The sequence below is a fragment of the Pseudochaenichthys georgianus genome, chromosome 23 (genome assembly GCF_902827115.2).
Source record: "Pseudochaenichthys georgianus chromosome 23, fPseGeo1.2, whole genome shotgun sequence".
NCBI classification, from domain to species: domain Eukaryota; kingdom Metazoa; phylum Chordata; class Actinopteri; order Perciformes; family Channichthyidae; genus Pseudochaenichthys; species Pseudochaenichthys georgianus.
Genome location: NC_047525.1, coordinates 18,780,576 through 18,799,783, shown reverse-complemented (window position 1 = coordinate 18,799,783; position 19,208 = coordinate 18,780,576). Strand labels below are relative to the sequence as shown.

At 46.1% G+C, this 19,208-nt stretch overlaps 2 protein-coding genes across 2 annotated transcripts in view; one reads left to right on the top strand and one right to left on the bottom strand.

Annotated features, from left to right (window-relative positions):
- Nucleotides 1-19,208, bottom strand: part of LOC117439165 (proton myo-inositol cotransporter-like) — a 103,000-nt gene that overhangs the window by 63,479 nt on the left and 20,313 nt on the right. The window contains exons 2-3 of the mRNA XM_034074937.2: nt 18,542-18,701; nt 6,843-7,045 (exon numbers count right to left, since the gene is read on the bottom strand). Of these exons, the coding sequence (XP_033930828.1) occupies nt 6,843-7,045; nt 18,542-18,701 (363 nt within the window). The remainder of the gene's footprint in view (nt 1-6,842; nt 7,046-18,541; nt 18,702-19,208) is intronic.
- On the top strand, nt 7,892-10,772 carry LOC117439167 (homeodomain-interacting protein kinase 1-like). The gene is made up of 9 exons (XM_034074939.1): nt 7,892-8,065; nt 8,429-8,610; nt 8,713-8,904; nt 9,040-9,221; nt 9,305-9,428; nt 9,513-9,632; nt 9,721-9,813; nt 9,926-10,095; nt 10,211-10,772. Exons 1-9 carry the CDS (start codon nt 8,026-8,028, stop codon nt 10,668-10,670), a joined length of 1,563 nt encoding a protein of 520 aa, XP_033930830.1. The 5' UTR covers nt 7,892-8,025; the 3' UTR covers nt 10,671-10,772.

Below are 19,208 nucleotides of genomic sequence, written 5' to 3'. Positions count from 1 at the left end.
GGGCACGGTGTGTCTTAGTTTTTCCAGGTGAGAAAACACAAGTCTTTAAAATGTCAATACCACTGATGTTCTCTGTTGAGTGACATTAAATGCAAAACCATTGAATAAATCAGAACAAAAACACTTTCATACTTTGACCTAAGCCCAAGAACTTCCTTCTCCTGGATCAACCAGGTGTGTGTTTGATGTTACCTGACCGAGCCAATCAGGAGCCTCTGTAACCAAATAAATACCTTTTACCCTTCCCTTTTTATTCTGTCTGTCTACCTCTACTCTGTCCTTTCTGTCCGCATGGTTGCTAAGCGACAGCTGCTTCCCAGGTCATACATCATCAGCCCTAAAAGGAGCATGTCAATTGGAAAAATACTAGCAGTGCAGTCATGAAATGATGGGGCACAGATGGCGGCCAGAGATTAAGGCTCTTTTCACTTTGGATTCAGTCGTGAGGGACCTCGAGAGCAAACGCTTTGATTTACACTGAATTTGGAACAGAGAATAAAAAAACATGAACATGGCTGTCCTGAAAGGTAGAAGTAAAATATAAAGGTGGAGTCACGTTTTTTCATGTACATGTAGTGTCTGCCCTTTCTGCACTAATCCTACAAAAGTCAGTTAAAGATTCAAAAACCTCCCCGTGTTAGTGTGAGACCTTTGCTGAGAAAGTTGATGAAATACAAAAATATCTTACATACCGTCTTAAACTCAAAGAAGTTGGTCATGAATTCAGTTAGTTGGACGTAGCTGTCTTGCACTTTCAAATCTAAACAAATTCTGTGGTGTCTTCAAAATAAAAGTTGAGAGATAGTGATACAAATTGCCTTGTTGCATACAAGTCTAATATGGATGACATTCAATATTATACCAAAGGACTGGTTAAAGGTCAAGTGTAGGTCTTAGTGGCATCTAGCATTAATATTGCAGATTGTAACCAACTGAATACTGCTGTGCCCACTGCCTCCCTATACAAGCGTAAAAAAGCAAAAGGCCCGCTCTAGTTTAGTTTGTCTGTCCTGGGCTACTGTAGAAACATGGCCTTGCATCGATGCATCTCAAGTATCATAAGATAAGAGAAAACTGGCAATTGTGGCAATCAGGCTGCAGAGTTCGCAGCATATTGCATGGACCTTTGAGAATAAGCAGCCAGCAAGGGCCGTTTTTTTTTTTTTTAAAGTGGCTAGTAACTGAGTTCAGTAGAACATTTGAACGCCTCATTCTGACCAGAAAACACAGAAAGATGCCGTATAATAGCCATGTCTCAGCAAGAAACCAGAAAAATACAAGATTTCTGCCTTAAGAATTGGATTTTCAGATAAGACGACGTTCCCAAAAGTCTGTGCATTGGGTTCATCACTCACATTTCATGTTCAAAACTATAGGTTACTTACGTAACCCCAGTCTAAGAGTAACATGAAGTGAGATGTCTCACTATGGGATGCGCCTCATCGCGGAGCAAACAGAAGCATCAATCTCATTACGCTAATCCTGATTGGCTGGTGATCTTGACGTCAGAGTCAGGGGAAATCCTCCCTTGGCGGTTCATACACGATATCGTGTTGTCTATCCTCACGAGGACATGGTGTCCTCTGAGAGAAGGCAGGAAGCGTTTTAGGGTGGGGAACACAGCTAAAAGCTCCGGGTTATTTACGTGCGCCCGCTGGAGGTCTCTGCTCTAGAGGCCTCTCACCGGGCGACCCTCGTAAATACCCTATCAGCCTGTCTGACATGCGTCCGTGGTGACCACCTTCCGTGAAAGGACAGCACCCGTAGGCGCGTCCCGCACTAGAAAAGTCGGGTGTAGTGCCACTACGCATTACATAATAACCAATACTCTCCCCGCGCCATGGCGTGTGGGGGTTTAGTTTTATTATGAGACCCATGTTGAGCGGGTGCTTTAGGAGGACATTTGTCTGCGTAATCTGACTCTGCTCGGCAGGCATTATAGATAAAACCCTTCTTTCTAGGAGAGATAGAGCCTTTCTCTCCAGAATATGGGTTGACTCTCGCTGGGCTTGTGAGAACAGATAAAGTATAACTGTTTTGAGAAGCCCAGGTAGATGTCGTGAGTATCTCCTGCTGTATGCTCCTTAGAGCCAGCTGAGATGTCACGCTTACGGCTCCAGCCGGCACTGCGCATACGTGTGCCGGTGGTGCCTTCACAGCTCCAGCCGGCACTGCGCCTGCACGTGTCGGTGGTGCCTTTATAGCTCCAGCCGGCAATGCGCCTGCGCGTGCCGGTGGTGCCTTTATAGCTCCAGCCGGCACAGCGCATGCGCGTGACGGTGGTGCCCTTAAAGCCCCAGCCGGCACTGCGCGTGGCGGTGGTGCCTTCACAGACCCGTCAATAATCCGCCTTTTGAGAGATGCCGTAGCTGCTCTCAAAAGGGGAAGAATTGGCGTGCTGGTTATTGGTTTTATTGATTTTCTTTTAATTTCTTTGAGCTGCGCCCTCGGCCTGAAGCCTGGATACGTCAGCGGCAAATGTTTTATGACAGAGGAATCAATCAGCATGTGACATGTGTTTGTGCGGACTTGAGGATGGTGTTTAGGCATCTCTCGAGTTGGCGGGAACACAGTCACGGAGGGGAGAAGGAGGGGCTGTCACGCCGCTCGCTTCTTCTTCCTTGACTGCTGGCCGAAATTCTGGGTTGGCTGAGCCTGAGCTGCAGCCGGAACCGGAGATTTTCTCGGCCAACTTGCCTTTGTCTCCAGCCTGGGCTGGGGACTCGGGGTGGGCTGCGACCTCTGCTTGACCGGTGCTTTGAACCGGGTAGAGTTCGCTTGGGTGAAGGACTAATGCTGCCAGGGCAGCGGCTGGACCCTTCAAGGGAGGCAGAGGTGGAGTGCCTCGTCCTCCTTCTTCTTCGTCTCGCACCTCATTTGCATGGAGGCGAGAGCGGAGCCGAAAATTCCCTCGGGAACGATGGGCATATCCAGCACATCTTCCCTTTCTCGGTCCGGGAGGTTGGTGAGGTTGAGCCATCTCGCTCTTTCCTGCACCACCATGATCCCCATGACCTTGCCCGTGGCCTGGACGGCGCAGCGTTGGACACGGAGGCAAATGTCTGTGACCGCTGCCATCTCGTCCAGAGTGGCTGCTCCCGGGCTACCCAACAGGTCCTCTCAGAGCTCCGCTTGGCAGGCAGTTAGCAGCAAGGACACGTTCAGGACCCTGGTGGACAGCGCTGCAGCTTTATAAGACTTTTCAGTCATTGTGGACTGAAAGCGGTCCGCTTTTGCTGGCAGCGTGGGGTTCCTGCTCGGTGAGGGGCCCACCTTCGGTAGAAGGTGGGCCGCCACCAGCAGTTCCATGGGCGGTATGCGGAGCAGGCCGAGCCTCTCCATTCCATCGCAATCCAGGGAGGAGGCACCCTGGATTGGGACCTTGTTGCTGAAGGGCCGGTCTCTCCACGAGACCGACACTTCATCCAACATTTCCGGAAACACCGGGAGGAGTTGCCTTCCTTTGCCCGCTGTTTGGGGAAGATGCTTCCCCTCGTAGCGGGACCTGGAGGTCTCCTTGGCCATTTCAGGCCACGGAACGTTGAGTCTGACCGCAGCGCGTTTGCACACGGTCTGCAGGTCCATGCTCAGACCGGGCGAAGCTGGTGTGCTGTCGCCCGGGAGAGCAGCCCTCGCTCCAGGCTTTGCAGCCTGGGCCGATGACATGAAGGTGTCCTCTTCTTGGTCATCCGACTCGGACAGGAGGAACGCCAGGGCGTCCCCCTCCTCGTCCTCCTCATAGTCCAACTCGAGGACATGCTCCGCGGGTGAGACCATGGTGAGGTCCAACCGGCCAACCGTCTTGTCGTCACCGTCATCCCGGTTCTGAGGCCATCGCTGACGATGAGGGGTTCGCTCTCTGTGGCAGACGCCCCCGTGTCTTGACTGCCGGCCGGCGGGTCCATGGACATGGGGGGGTCCTGTTCCGACAGGCTAGCTTGTCTCGCTAGCCGTCGGCGGAGGCTCTTGGCGGTGAAGCAGACACAATGTCTGCCGGAGTTGTCGATAGCGCCTCGGGCGTGTTCCAGCCCGAGGCAGGACGAACAGACCTGGTGTGTGTCTGTGCCCGAGATCTTCAACCCGCAGCCGCAGAGTCGAGCCACTGAGTCCCTGACTCCTCTGGTGTGAGGGAGAGGGGCGTCCATCTTTGTCGCCTCGTGGCGTGGAGAGGGCCCGCTCTCGACAGGTGGGACGGGAGAAAAAGGTATTACCACCTTGTCCTTAATCCGGGGAAAGAGGACGGTGTGGGTCTTTTAATCCCAGAGAATACTGACTGGTGTGACAGTATGCTCCTCTTTTAATCCTTTTCCCCTCCGTGGGGAAGAGAAAAGAAAAAACTTCCTCGCTACCGTGGTGTCGGTAGAGAGGGAGCGAGCTAGCAACAGGTGTGTTGCTAGCTTGAAAAAATCGGACCTACCTTACTTTCTCGTAGAGAAGGGCGAGGTCGATTTATTTCCAAGTACTAACAGCGTTAGTACTACCGTCTTCCTGCGAAGCAGAAGGAGTAGCCGGCGAGCGCCCGTCGACCGAAAAAAGTATTTGGGTTCAGTCTGTGGACAGTGAAGCTAGCCCGGCTACTGTAGAGATGTGCTCTGAAGCGAGAAGAGGTGTTTGAATGACGCATGCGTTGTGGCGCAAGCTACTTATAGGGGGTGATTTCCCCTGACTCTGACGTCAAGATCACCAGCCAATCAGGATTGGCGTAATGAGATTGATGCTTCTGTTTGCTCCGCGATGAGGCGCATCCCATAGTGAGACATCGAACGGAGTGTTATGAATGAGAACTCCAGTGTTGCTGTGCCTACAGTAACTTAAGATGACTGCAGCCATGAGTTACAATGAGGAGGAGAAACGGGAAACTGCGGGGGACACACTGAGTCCCAGGAGAAGGACACTCAACAGCCTGTGTGTTTTTATACATCAGTGCGAGATTATGTGTGTGTGTGTGTGTGTGTGTGTGTGTGTGTGTGTGTGTGTGTGTGTGTGTGTGTGTGTGTGTGTGTGTGTGTGTGTGTGTGTGTTATAGAGGCTCCTCTTCACCACAGGCCACTTGGACCCTGAGGACCAATGGAAGCCACTCTTTCCAGAGACATGGTGTTCTCCGTTGTCAAGGTTGATTAGTGGCAGGATGAATCTAATGTCCTCTTCTCTCCTTCCCTCTCTTCACAGCTCATCATTGGGAAAATTGAAGTATTGCATCTAATAATGTCCTTTACCATTGTCTATGACTGCTGTGACAAAGGAAGCCAAGTTATTTCCTCGGGAATCTCAGAAAACGTCCACTGTCGTAAATATGCTCTTGATGGCTGAATACATGGGAAAAAGCTTAAAATTAAATCTTTCCAGGCAAAAAGTCAGCACCATAACTAGAAACATGTAGCATCAGATTTCTCATATTCACATAAACCTAATTGGATGCTTAGCTTAAATGCTTGGAGTAGAAAACAGATAGATGCATGCTTATTATAAACGTAACTCTTGGATGAGTTGTTTGGCATGGGTTGGTTCCCCAAATCAAAATCTAAACTGATATAGCTAGCATCGTTTAGGATGTGTTTAAATGTGTACAAATAGTTTGCTTTATTTTTATTTGAATGGCTTATTTAATGGTCAAGGGACGATGATGGAAGACTTCCCGGAATAGTGAGACTGTTTTTGAAATTGGATTCAAATTCCCATCACTGCATCAATGATGGCACCATATGCTCTACAAATACATAATGTCTCTCTGTTGTAGATGTAACTGTACTTCATTCTTGCATTCTCGTACACAGAGAGGCACAAACAGATGGCATTTAAAGAGTAAAATAGAATATGGGTAAGTACAAGTATGTGTGTAAATCTGTATTGGAATGCTTTGAGCAAGGATTGAAATGAGATTAGAGGTGGGTAAGACTTGCAGCCCAACATACAACCTTTGAAACAAACAGATTTTCATGATTGTCAAGAGCTGCATCAATAGTATACCATAAGCCCATAATCATCAGCCGTCATTCTGAAAGCTTCGTCTAATTGTCTGCTAATACTCGCAAAGCCTTGAGCTCACACAATAATTGACCACGAAGAAGAAAGTATTAATTAAAGTGACAACAGTCAGCATCTTTGACAATATAATGGTTGTAGTATAATGATCCCATTGGCGTTTATATTGGTTTCCCATAAGCCTCGCTGTCACTATAGACATATAGACTGACTTTCAGAGAGCATTTTTGCAAGAGGCAACCCAACAAAATAGCTAACAACTCAACAAAATATATTAAAGTAGCTATCCCCAGGTACCAGAACAACCAGAGGAATAAAAAATGCTTAGCGAAATGCTATGTTTTACCTGACACCTACTTTCGTTTAGTAACATTTGGAGCAAATGAATGTCTATCACATTACCACATGTTATTACATGGCTTAGTTGAATACTCGATTTTGATTGATCAATTCCGAACACGTGACACGTTGTTAATCCAGAACAGACAGACCGCTGTCAAGGACCTATTGACCGTTGTTAAGGACGCTCAAATCTGCAGAAAGAAGTTCGGTCGATTTAACTGTATACAGTTTGGCCGAAAAGCAAACTTCGCGTCAGGCTCCTGAACAGCCTGTCGGGTGTTCTTTTCCCCATAAGGACCGCCTCGCTGCATATGATCCCTTACCTAATATGTGCATGGACGCTATTGCTGTGCATGCCTTGTAAGAACCTTCTGTTCTTGTAGATCCATACACAGGCAAGTGCAGCTTTAATTTACATTTTCTACGTCATTAAGACATAAGACATACCTCAAATATCTTCAGGTAACCCTTACTAAACAACCACCAGCATAATAAATCTCTCATTTCCCCCCCGTTACCTCCTCCGCTCTCCTCCTCATCGATGCTGTTCTTGATGCTGTCGTACTCCTCGTCGATGTTCTGGTTCCCTCGGATCTGACTGAGGACACGACGGGCCTTCTGGGTCAGCCCACGTTGGATTAACCAGCGGGGGCTCTCTGGAAGGAACAGGAAACCCAAGAACTGGATCATGGCGGGAAGGACCGACAGACCCAACATGTACCTGGATAGAGAAGGAGGAGATACATGGGTCAGCCAATGATAACAGGAACTACATAAGCAGATGTTTTTGACTCGTGGCTTATTGAAAACTTTTCATGCAATGCCATGTCATTTCCATTCCCTTAATGTCAGTTCCAGAAATAGATTGCAAAAAGCTTGCTTATATATTCAGTTTTTGTTTAGTTATTTTCGAGCAAGCATCAGGGGGTTTAGTTTATTCAATTAAAACACTAGGGGAAAATGTCAAGGCTTTTCTTCTCCTTAAAATAAATGTAGCATTTAACTTTTATCCTGAATTTAACACGTTGTCAAAGTGTAAATAAAATACTGCATCTTCTGCAATTCTAACAGCCGGTCCAAACTATTAGTGCTGATTTCCCCCCAAAAAATTGCTATTCCACAAATAATGTTTTTCTAGTATTGGACAGATCAGACCAGGGAACAATATGTTTAAACTTTAAATAAGAGGCTTCAATCTCCATAAGGTTGATAATGTAATGTGTTTGAGTTGGAGGTAGCTGGAACACAAACTACTGCCCCAATGCTAACTGTACTAGACTAAAAATGTTAACAATTGTTTTCATTCCTCTTACACACACACACTGTGCTGTACTGTGTGATTTGACTGTACGAACAGTCTCTAAATAATCTGTGAAATCCCAAAAAGTGTATGTACTCATACTACCAGGAGCAGAAGTCTTATATTTATGAGGTTTGAATAAAAACATGTTTCTTTAGAATGTCGCTGCTGATTTTAGGTTAGTTCCAAATGGAATGTTCTAAAAGGAAAGGAATGCTGCAACACAGAGGTTGGTTCTATGTTCCAGATCCATGGAATCATCTCATTACACCCCAAGCACTGAGAGAGAGACACACACTTTTGAGACACATTGGTATACAGTTATAATTTGCGAAAAATTCTGGTCTGAAGGTTCATCCTCAACCTTGAAAACACTTTACTGAGAAGCTTTCACTTTGACAATGTCATCGTGGTCGAACATTGATGCCTCTGGTGCATCAGGTAAGAAAGACTCAACACAAACCAAATTCAACATGAAGTGGAATATATCTGCTTTGGAAAACACCGTCTTTATATCAATGTGTTCCCAACAAACTAATCAAACACAGATTGTTCAATGTGAAACACATTGTGTGCCCACAGTCTGTACAATCAGTCTTGGGAAATATAAAGTATAGTAGTGTTTGTTACTGGAGGCCATTGTTGGTTTTGACACTAACCTTATCTCACCACTCTTATATCTGTTTTCCTATAAATAAATTCATTAAAATATGAAAAACAAGAACATTATTTATGGTTTAGCTGTGTGTTTGTCCATGTTGTGTTGACTTAACACGCTGTTTCCTCTCCCCATAACACTGACAGCACCTGAGATTTGGGCAGGTCAAACTCTGTTCAGTAGCTCCTCTGCTTACTCCGTTCTGGAGTTCATTGGTGAAGGCTGCTTTGGTAGAGTGGCCGAGTGCCGAAATCTGGCAACCAGAGAGACCGTGGCCATAAAAATCCTAAAGAAGGACGAAGATTCGATCAAGGACATTGAGAAAGAGGTAGACTTTTGGACTCCTTTTGATTCTTTGAAGACAGTTTCCCTTGCTTTTATTGTGTCTCCTCCAACACAGTATATACTATAAACCTTATTTTCTCGCTAGGTGTCCATGTTGAAGGTCATCAGTGTACTGAATCCAGACCACAGTAACGTGGTGAAGTTCTTTGAGCGGTTTGATCATTTGGGACAGACCTGTCTAGCATTCGAGAAGCTCGACCAGGATCTTTATCAGCTGATGCAGGAACGAGACTGGGTACCACTGTCTCTGAAAGAGATCTTTACCGTAGCAAAGCAGGTATTTTCAGTTTTAATGTAGAAGCAATTATCTTTTGTTCGATATATGCATTACGGATTACTGAACGAAACCTTCCATAGTCTGACACAGCAGCAAACTAAACACCCAACTTCTGTTTTCTGTTTGACCTTGCAGCTGTTGGTGGCGTTGGATGCACTGAAGGGTCTTGGCATCCTGCATACGGATATCAAACCCGAGAACATAATGTGTGTCAACCAGCTGGACCAGCCCTTTAAAGTGAAGTTAATAGACTTTGGCCTAGCTATTACATCCTCCAAAGTCCAGACTGGCCTGGTTCTTCAGCCACTAGGGTACAGGTAGGTTCAACTAACCATCCACATTGTTCCCTTGGTCCTCAACACCTGCCGACAAAGATCTAATCTTTGGGCTTCCTTCTCAGATCTCCCGAAATTTCCCTCGGCCTCCCGTTCACAGAGGCTATTGATGTGTGGGGCGTCGGCTGCATTCTGTCTTTCCTCTATCTGGCTAATAATCTCTTTCCTGTTGAATGTGAATATCAGATGGTAGGTCAGCTTCAGTTCCTCAGACGAATGTCCAGATACTTTTATGCAGAATGTTGGCGGTAACTCTGTCTATGTTGTCTTCAGATTATGTTCATAGTTGATGTTCTGGGTCAGCCAGAAGACCACATGCTCCGTGCTGGCAAATATACAAAGTGCTTCTTCATTCAGGAAGTAGCCGCTCACCATCCAACATGGAGGCTGAAGGTAGAGTACCCATGTTCTTTTTTGTTTTTAGTTGGTTAAATCATTTGAAATGACTGTTTTAAAAAGAATCTCATATTGTGTTCCTTAGTTGCCTGACGAAATGCCAGCTGCCATAAAAATAAAGGCAGAGAAGCAGGACAGCTCCCAAGACCTCCGGATGTCTTTGGATGATCTTGTCAATGTATGTCCTCTTTGCTGTGTTGTATAAGTAAAGACTGAAACAATACCAGTTTAAAATCTGTGTCTGATAGTTCTGGCTGCATCAACTGACCTTAATCTGTTTTCAAATCCAGATTTATCCAAAAGAGGAGGATGCTGAATTTGAGGACAGGAAGGCTTTTGTGGACCTCCTCAAACAGCTTCTGCATGTTGATGGGGATCAGAGAATCTCCCCCCAGCATGCTTTGCAGCACTCCTTCATGACAAAGTCATACCTGACTGAGCCCTTTGACAGCAGAGCCAAGTAAGTGACTGTGTATCTGTTCACAGCAGTAACCTCTGAGGTTGGATGGGCTTACTATATGTAATGACTGAATGTTTCACTATTTGAATGTCTTACTTTCTTACTTTTCCTCCAGATTCATTACGAGCGTCTGTTCAATGGAGGCCTCAAAACACAGGGTTAAAAACTCTGCTGTTTGCAAACCTGACTTATATGGAGAAGATCCATATACCTGTCTTTACAAGGGAAGAATACCTCCATGCTGTTATGAAGGAGCTTCTGATTTGTCTTCTGAGGGAGAAATACCTCAACGCTCTAATGAAGAAAATCCATATTCCTGGCTGTATGATGGAAACATACCTCCACGCTTCTATGAAGGAGATTCAGATGTGTCTTCTGAGGGAGAAATACCTCCATTGTCTTATGAAGGAGATTCAGATTCCTTGGGTTCTGATGGAGCAAACCCAGCAGAGCTCACTGCTGCAGCCTCAGTCACCACTGTTCTGACTAAAAAAGTAATGAGAAGGCTTCGCAGATTCCTCGGTCGGATCAAAGCTACCTTCTGTTGCTGCTGGACTCCAGTTGCTGAGGACTGAAACCATTCTTATTACTTGATTTATTTTTTGTGTTTATTACTTGAATGAAATTCTCTATATTAAATGTATTGTTTTTTGAAATTCAACAAAATGCCTCATGCTGCCTCATGCCTTACTTCAAGTCAGGAAATAGTGTGATTCTATAAAACACACACACTGTGTCTCTTACCCTCTTCAAAATGTGGTAATGTCTAATAAATGATGATACTCTTCATAGTAGGTTTTACAGTGTATGAATGCAATGCTGAATCAGTGAAGTACGCTGAGTGTGATTAAGTGATATCAAGTTTTGTAAAATAAGGTCTACAATTACATCTACCCACAGTGTGATCACTCAATCTAATACATAAACACTTTGGCTTTGTCTAAAATTACTCCTTATTTACTATGTGGAAAACCTTATTTACTCTCAAACATTTTATTTTGTTTTGCAAACCCATAATGTGTGTAGATCAAGCGGCAAACTCTGGGGAAGAGCCGGGACGCCTATACGGAAGTGCCACACACTGCAGTTCATCTAGTGGCCAGTAGGAGCAGGCTGCAGAAGGGAGCAATTTGCATAGACCCCCATGTTAAAATGCCCAACTTTACAGCAGAAATAAACATGTTTACATCGTGGTTAAAAAAAACATATTCTCTGTATAGTTAGATTCCCCCTTCATGACTACTGTGTGGGGGGTGAATTTTTTCTCAACTCATCTGTTTAATTAATATTAAGCCTTAAAGTTATGCATATATTAGGGCGTGGTCATATTGAGAGACAGCTCTGTCAAGTGACTGCTGCTGCTAGCTTCTTGTCTCTCTGCTACCTGCTCCGTGAAGCTAGCTACAGGGACTCTGTGTAAGGATGTGCAGTTTTCCCTCCTTCTGCTTCTCTTTTTGTTTCATGTTTGTTTGTTTGTATCTGTCTGTCTGTCTGTCTTCCTGGCTGGGCGTGGCTGACCTACTTTCAGTTCCCGTCAATTCACCTCCGCAGCTGCTACTCTTCTACCTGATTCATCTACTCACCGACACCTGCTTATATACCCGGCTTCCTCATCCAGTATTCACCAGTTCGTCGTCAAAGATACACTGAATCCGTCTACTACTCTGCCTGCCACGTCCAGCCAACACCACCTCGTCAGCGAACCTCGGATTATCTTCACTACCAGCTCCAGCCTGCTCACTCTATTCAACTCTGATTCCCCGGCTCATCTCATCCATCTTCCGCTGCGAATCTCCGAACCCCGGCTTCAGCCTGCGAATCTCCGACATCCTCCGGATCTTCAACTACGGACCTCCACTCTCCCCCCCCCCCCCCCCCGTAGTTATTCCCAGATCCGGATTATTAATTCCACATCAGTATTGTTTGAATTTTGAGTTGGAAATTAAATTATTTTTGCTTCCATACTCACGTCTCCTCCCTTCCGTGTTTGTATTGAGGGTTCAGCCTGTAAGCGCTCTTTGAGCTTAACAGTACGAACTGGTCACTATTAACCCCTCACACACTGGATCGGATCCCTCCGCTGTTCAGCACGCCCTGACTCATCTTCTTGGCCAACATGAACGGTTAATACAAGTTTTGGTGGAAAGCAATCTTTCCATGACTCAAAGCATCACAAACCTTTCTGCCCAGATCTCAACCCTGACATCTTCCGCTGCAATCCCTGCCACCTCAAATCTTCCTCCTGTATCCACTCCATGCCGGGATTTCCACATCACCGACCCAGAGCCTTTTCATGGAGAGGTGGAGAAATGCAGGGGATTCATTTTTCAATGCAATAAGGTATTTCGTCAGCGTCCCTTGACCTTTCCTTCGGATGTAACCAAGATTAATTATGTTTTGAATTTGCTTCGTGGCAAAGCATTAGACTGAGTTCATCTGTGGATTATGACACCCTTTCCTTTAGAGTTTTTTCTGAACAGTTGTCCATTGTTTTTAATCACCCTGACTACTCCGGCTCTGCTGCTAATCGTCTGCTAACACTACAACAAGGGAATCGAACCGTGGCGGATTACTCTATCGAGTTCCGCACACTGGCGGCAGAGGCCCGTTGGGACGAGGCGGCTCTAAGGGCAGTTTTTGTTAAAGGGTTGAAGGATCAACTAAAGGATGAGCTGGCTGCACGAGACGAGCCTGCAGACCTCCAAGCCTTAATTACCCTGGTGTCTCGCCTCGACAGCCGGTTGCGGGAGCGCCGTGCGGAGAAAGCGCAACGTTCTCCTTTTGCTTTTCCAAGTAAACCGAGCTACTCACCCAGATTTGCTCCTTCTGTTTCCACACCCTCTGGCTAAGGAGGAACCGATGCAGTTGGGACGTACCGGACTATCTCCTGAGGAACGCCTTCGACGTATGAGGTTGGGTGAGTGCCTGTATTGTGGCAAGTTTGGGCATCTCATTGCTGGTTGTCCTGTTCGCCCAAACACAGAAGCTCGTCAGTAAGTTTGGAAGTCCTGACGAGCTCACTTTCTCCATCTATTGTTGCCCCAACCTTGCGCCGATTTCTCAAATCCTGCCAGACTCTGTACAAACTCTCAGACCTTGCCCCTCTCTGCCCACATTGACTCAGGCGCTGAAGATAGTTTTGTAGACCTAGAACTTGCCAACCAGCTGGGACTTAAGTTGGAATCCTTACAGGATCCTATGACTGCTTATGCCTTAAACGGTCAACGCATCTCTAGAGTAACTCAGCAGTCACAGCCTGTTACTCTGATTATTTTAGGAAATCCCAGAGAACAAATCCAACTTAAGGTTATTTCCTCTCCAACTACTCCTTTGGTACTTGGTTATCCTTGGCTTCGCACCCACAATCCTCATATTGATTGGGCTGGAGGAAGGATCATTGAATGGAATCAGAAGTGTCACCTTAACTGTCTACAGTCAGCTGTGCCTCCAGTTCCTGTTAACCCGTTACCTGTTCCATGTGTCTCTCCAGAGGTAGATTTATCCGGTGTTCCTAACGTTTACCACAACATGGGGGAGGTCTTCTGCAAGGATAAGGCTCTCTCTCTCCCGCCTCACCGTCCATATGATTGTCCCATTGTTTTGCTTCCTGGGGCTCCGTTACCCACCAGCAAGCTCTATAATCTGTCCCGGCCTGAGAGAGAGGCCATGGAGAAATATATCAGTGATTCCCTGGCTTCTGGAATAATTCGTCCTTCTTCCTCCCCTCTGGGTGCGGGGTTTTTCTTCGTGGACAAGAAAGATAAATCTCTTCGACCCTGTATTGACTTCCGTGGGTTAAATAACATCACAGTTAAGAATAAGTACCCACTTCCCCTGATCAACTCTGCTTTTGAGCCACTCCAAGGTGCCACCATCTTCTCAAAACTCGATCTCAGAAATGCCTATCACTTGGTTCGTATCCGCCAAGGTGATGAGTGGAAGACTGCCTTTAACACCCCCCTTGGCCACTTTGAGTATCTCGTCATGCCCTTTGGACTCTCAAATGCCCCAGCAGTTTTTCAGTCCCTGGTAAATGATGTATTGCGTGATTATCTCAACCAGTTTGTCTTTGTGTACATCGACGATATTCTGATCTTCTCCAAGAGCCTGGAGGAACACCAAAGACACGTCAGTCTGGTTCTTCAGAGGCTGCTTGAAAACAAGCTCTACGTCAAGGCAGAAAAGTGTGAGTTTCACCAGGAACGGGTCAGTTTCCTTGGATACATCATCCGGCAAGGCAGGTTGGAGGCGGATCCAGGGAAGATTCTCGCAGTCTCAGAGTGGCCAGTCCCCACTTCTCGGAAGGAGTTGCAAAGGTTCCTGGGGTTTGCCAACTTCTATCGCCGGTTCATCAAGGATTATAGCAAGGTTGCTGCTCCACTCTTCAGTCTCACCTCTATCAAGATCAAGTTCTCCTGGACCCCTGAAGCTAACAATGCTTTTCTTAGACTTAAGTCTCTGTTCACTTCAGCCCCCATTCTCATCCAGCCTGACTCAAGCAGACAATTTGTGGTCGAAGTTGACGCCTCTGACATCGGAGTTGGTGCTGTTCTGTCTCAGACTTCCGGGCCAAACAACAAGCTTCATCCTTGTGCTTTCTTCTCTCGCCGTCTCTCCCCAGCTGAGAGAAACTATGATGTGGGCAACAGGGAGCTGCTGGCAGTTAAGATGGCATTGGATGAGTGGCGGCACTGGCTCGAGGGCAGCGAGCAGCCATTCCTGGTGTGGACCGACCATAAGAACCTTGAGTACATTCAATCAGCCAAACGGCTAAATTCTCGACAAGCCAGGTGGGCTCTCTTCTTTGGACGTTTCAACTTCACTCTCACCTATCGCCCAGGTTCCAGGAATACTAAGCCCGATGCCCTGTCCAGATCATTCACGTCTGAGGGTCCAGTCTCTACATCGGACTCTATTCTTCCCCAGAGATGTGTTGTGGGAGTCGTCTCCTGGGAGATCAGTAACGCTATCCAGGAGGCACTGTTGGAACACCAGACCCTGGTAGCGGTCCGCCTAACCGTCTGTTTGTCCCAAACTCAGTCCGTTCCCAAGTCCTGCAGTGGGTTCACAGCTCCCGTTTCTCCAACCATCCCGGTGCCAACCGCACACTCTCCCTTCTCCAAAGACATTTCTGGTGGCCAACAGTCGACAAGGATACAAGGGAATTCGTCTCAGCCTGTACAGTATGTGCCAGGAGTAAGGCCTCTCATCAGAAACCTGCAGGTTTGCTCCAGCCCCTTCCAATCTCTAGTCGACCCTGGTCACATATTGCTCTGGACTTTGTCACCGGTCTGCCCCCCTCTCATGGCAATACGACAATCCTAACTGTTGTAGACCGCTTCTCTAAGTGTGCTCATTTTGTTGCTCTACCCAAGCTCCCCTCAGCCCTGGAAACCTCCCAACTTCTCACCCAGCATGTCGTCCGCCTACATGGAATCCCGACCGTGGACCTCAGTTCACCTCCCAAGTTTGGAAGACCTTTTGTCGTTCACTTGGTGCGTCGGTCAGTTTAACTTCCGGGTACCACCCCCAGTCTAATGGTCAAACCGAAAGGGCCAATCAGGACCTGGAATCTGCCCTCCGCTGTGTTGCAAACCGGAATCAGAAGATCTGGAGCTCCCATCTGCCTTGGGTGGAATATTCTCACAATTCCCTCACTTCATCAGCTACAGGACTCTCTCCTTTCGAAGCCTCTCTAGGGTACCAGCCACCCTTGTTTCCTGAAGAGGAGATTGAGTTGGCTGTTCCATCTGTCCAGCAACATGTTCGTCGGTGCCGTAAGATCTGGAGAGACCTCCTCCGGACTTATGCCAAGAACCAGCAATCAGCCAACCGCCGCAGACTTGTTGCTCCCCTTTACGGGGGTTTGGTTGTCCTCCAAGAACATCCCCCTCCTTACCGAGTCCAAGAAGCTGTCTCCCCGGTTTATTGGCCCCTTCCCCATTGAGCGCATAATCAACCCCTCTGCTGTCCGCCTGAAGCTCCCCAGGATAATCAAGATCCATCCCACTTTTCATGTTTCACAAATCAAGCCAGTTCACACCAGTGACTTGTGCCCTCCGGCCGTTCCCCCTCCTCCCCCCCGAGTCATTGATGATCATGCTGCCTATACCGTGCATCGACTCTTGGATGTTAGACACCGGGGCAGGGGCTTACAGTACTTGGTGGATTGGGAGGGTTACAACCTGGAGGAGCGTTGCTGGGTTCCTCGATCTCGGATAATGGACCCCGTTATGGTGAGGGATTTCCACAGGGCTCATCACGAAAAGCCTGGTGGTCGCCAGGAGGCTCCCGTTGAGGGGGGGGGGTACTGTAAGGATGTGCAGTTTTCCCTCCTTCTGCTTCTCTTTTTGTTTCATGTTTGTTTGTTTGTATCTGTCTGTCTGTCTGTCTTCCTGGCTGGGCGTGGCTGACCTACTTTCAATTCCCGTCAATTCACCTCCGCAGCTGCTACTCATCTACCTGATTCATCTACTCACCGACACCTGCTTATATACCCGGCTTTCTCATCCAGTATTCACCAGTTCGTCGTCAAAGATACACTGAATCCGTCTACTACTCTGCCTGCCACGTCCAGCCAACACCACCTCGTCAGCGAACCTCCGATTATCTTCACTACCAGCTCCAGCCTGCTCACTCTATTCAACTCTGATTCCCCGGCTCATCTCACCCGTGTTCCGCTGCGAATCTCCGAACCCCGGCTTCAGCCGGCTCTCTCCGACATCCTCCGGATCTTCAACTACGGACCTCCACTCTTCCCCCCCCCGTAGTTATTCCCAGATCCGGATTATTAATTCCACATCAGTATTGTTTGAATTTTGAGTTGGAAAAGAAATTATTTTTGCTTCCATACTCACGTCTCCTCCCTTCCGTGTTTGTATTGAGGGTTCAGCCTGTAAGCGCTCTTTGAGCTTAACACTCTGCCTGCTCAGTTCATCCAGGGAACACAACTTGAAGCCGGCCGTGGTTGTTTGTTCTTCATGCTTATATAATCGGACTATTGTGACTCGCTTTGCGGTTGAAACAGACTGTGCATGAATGCGGTTTTTGCGGTAAGTGACATTCGAGTACTTATTGATGTGTTTATGATTTGAATCAGCTACGTAATGAATGTTAAGGCTTGGGTTAGCGTGTAAGTGAGTGGTAGCTACATCGGTGCTAACGATGCTAATCGTAGTCTCCAAGTTAAAACCATAGACTGTATATATAAAGATTAAAACGAAATAGACAAGTGTTAAGCGTTAAGTGGGATAATACTGTAGAACAAATGGCTTCTGTTTGAGGTTATAAAATAAGGTCATCCTTGTAACTTAGAGAGATATTTTATTATACGTAGGAACTGTATGCATCGCTAAGGTTAATTTAAATTGGCTATGCTCAAGTATGTAGACAAGCTCATGTCGAAGTAGTGTATATGTGAAATCAACCTCACAATAAGATGTGTGTATATTACAAATAATAATGTCATATTTCAAGATGATTAGGTTAGATATTACAATATGGTTGGTTGAGCTGGAGTTCATTATTGAGCTTACACGTTAACGTCACAGTCATCTGAAGAACGAACCCAAACCTTGTTGTTTTTATTAATTGCATTACCAAATTGGTATCAAATAAACAGTAAGCATTGGTAACACAACTTCCAAAGTTACAGTAAAATAAAAAGGACCCTGACTCGGACAATACACAATCCAACATGTATAATGATTTGTTCCAAAAAATATATATTTTATTTATTTTACATAAAATAAAGCAATGTTAATTGTTGTTTCCAATTTGTTTAGTTTTTCCCCTTAAAAATAACAAAAAGGACCGATAAAAATACCGTTAAAGTACCGGATCGATGAGCAGGATCGGTACGAGCAGAAGTACCGATAAAAACGTAACAATACCCATCCCTAAAGACGAAAATTGCCTCTCTGTATCCGCTCATGCACACAAGCAGGGTTCAATGCATTCTGTCAAACAGCCTTTTTACAAATACCCATTAACGGAAGGAGAAAAAGACTGCGATAATGATCACATTTCAGGGAGCTTTATTCCTTAAAGTACCAGTGGAGAAGCAGGAGCGTTTTTAAAGTTCCTTGAATGCTAGTAAACCTTCATTCAGTATGACAGCAGGGGAAGATGCACACAGAAGCAGAAAATAGCCAAGAAGGTAACAGATAAAAGAAGTACAGATGAAAGAGGAATACTGTATCTTTCAAACATACAGCACAACTGCTCTCAGCAAATGTTAGGGGCTGACCTGTGCATGTGTTGACATTTAGAATGATAGTTTCAGACATTTTCTGGCATTTGATAAGATAAAACCCCCAAGAAGAGATTATCATATCCGACTGTATGACGGACAATCGTAAATGGAAATGGGAATTTCTTTGAAAACTACCTAAAGTGGATTTATGCAGCACTCAAATGATAACTTATGTGTGTCACTGTGTCTCACCTCCAGCCATCACGCTGCAGGTAGCTGAAGGCACCGTCGACGAGGCTGGCGGTGAACTGTCCAGCGGTGATGAAGAGGGTGTTAACCGTCACCAGCTGACCCCTGAGGTGGGGCGGAGAGGCCTCAGCGATGTACACTGGCACTGTCATAGAGGCAATACCTACACAGCAGGGGGGAGAGAAGATAAGTGACGTTTAGCAGGACGTCATGCTCTTTAGATATACAGTCTATGGTTCTGCTAAGCAAGCTGAGTCACAGATTGTACAGCACATGTATGCTTTTGTTTTCAATGGAAATACAGGCTAACTGATGAAAAAGGAAAATGTTTACAACTTACCATAAATGAACACATTGAGGCACTTTTATAAGCTAAATTATGACGAACATCTGTGAAATAAGTGCTATTTATATAAAAGTGGCTACATTCCCCCCAAAAATACTGTGTGCTACTGCTAAATAATGAAAACCAAAGGTCAACTTCCGCTTTAGCTTCACAATAAAAGTTGTAACCTTACGTAACACAAGTTGACTTTTATTGTGAAATCCTAAAATGCATTGTGTTTGTCAGTGAGTTTGTTTGCAATCCAAACTCCATCTACAAAACAAAACATTGGTCGTTTCCGGCCTTTTTTTTCTGAAACAGTTTGAAATATTGGGGGGAGTAATG

Coding starts and splice junctions, on each gene's coding strand:
- LOC117439167 (XM_034074939.1), top strand. CDS start 8,026: ATGTCATCGTGGTCGAACATTGATGCCTCTGGTGCATCAG. Junction 8,066..8,428: donor TGATGCCTCTGGTGCATCAG/GTAAGAAAGACT, acceptor TAACACTGACAG/CACCTGAGATTTGGGCAGGT. Junction 8,905..9,039: donor TCTTTACCGTAGCAAAGCAG/GTATTTTCAGTT, acceptor TTGACCTTGCAG/CTGTTGGTGGCGTTGGATGC.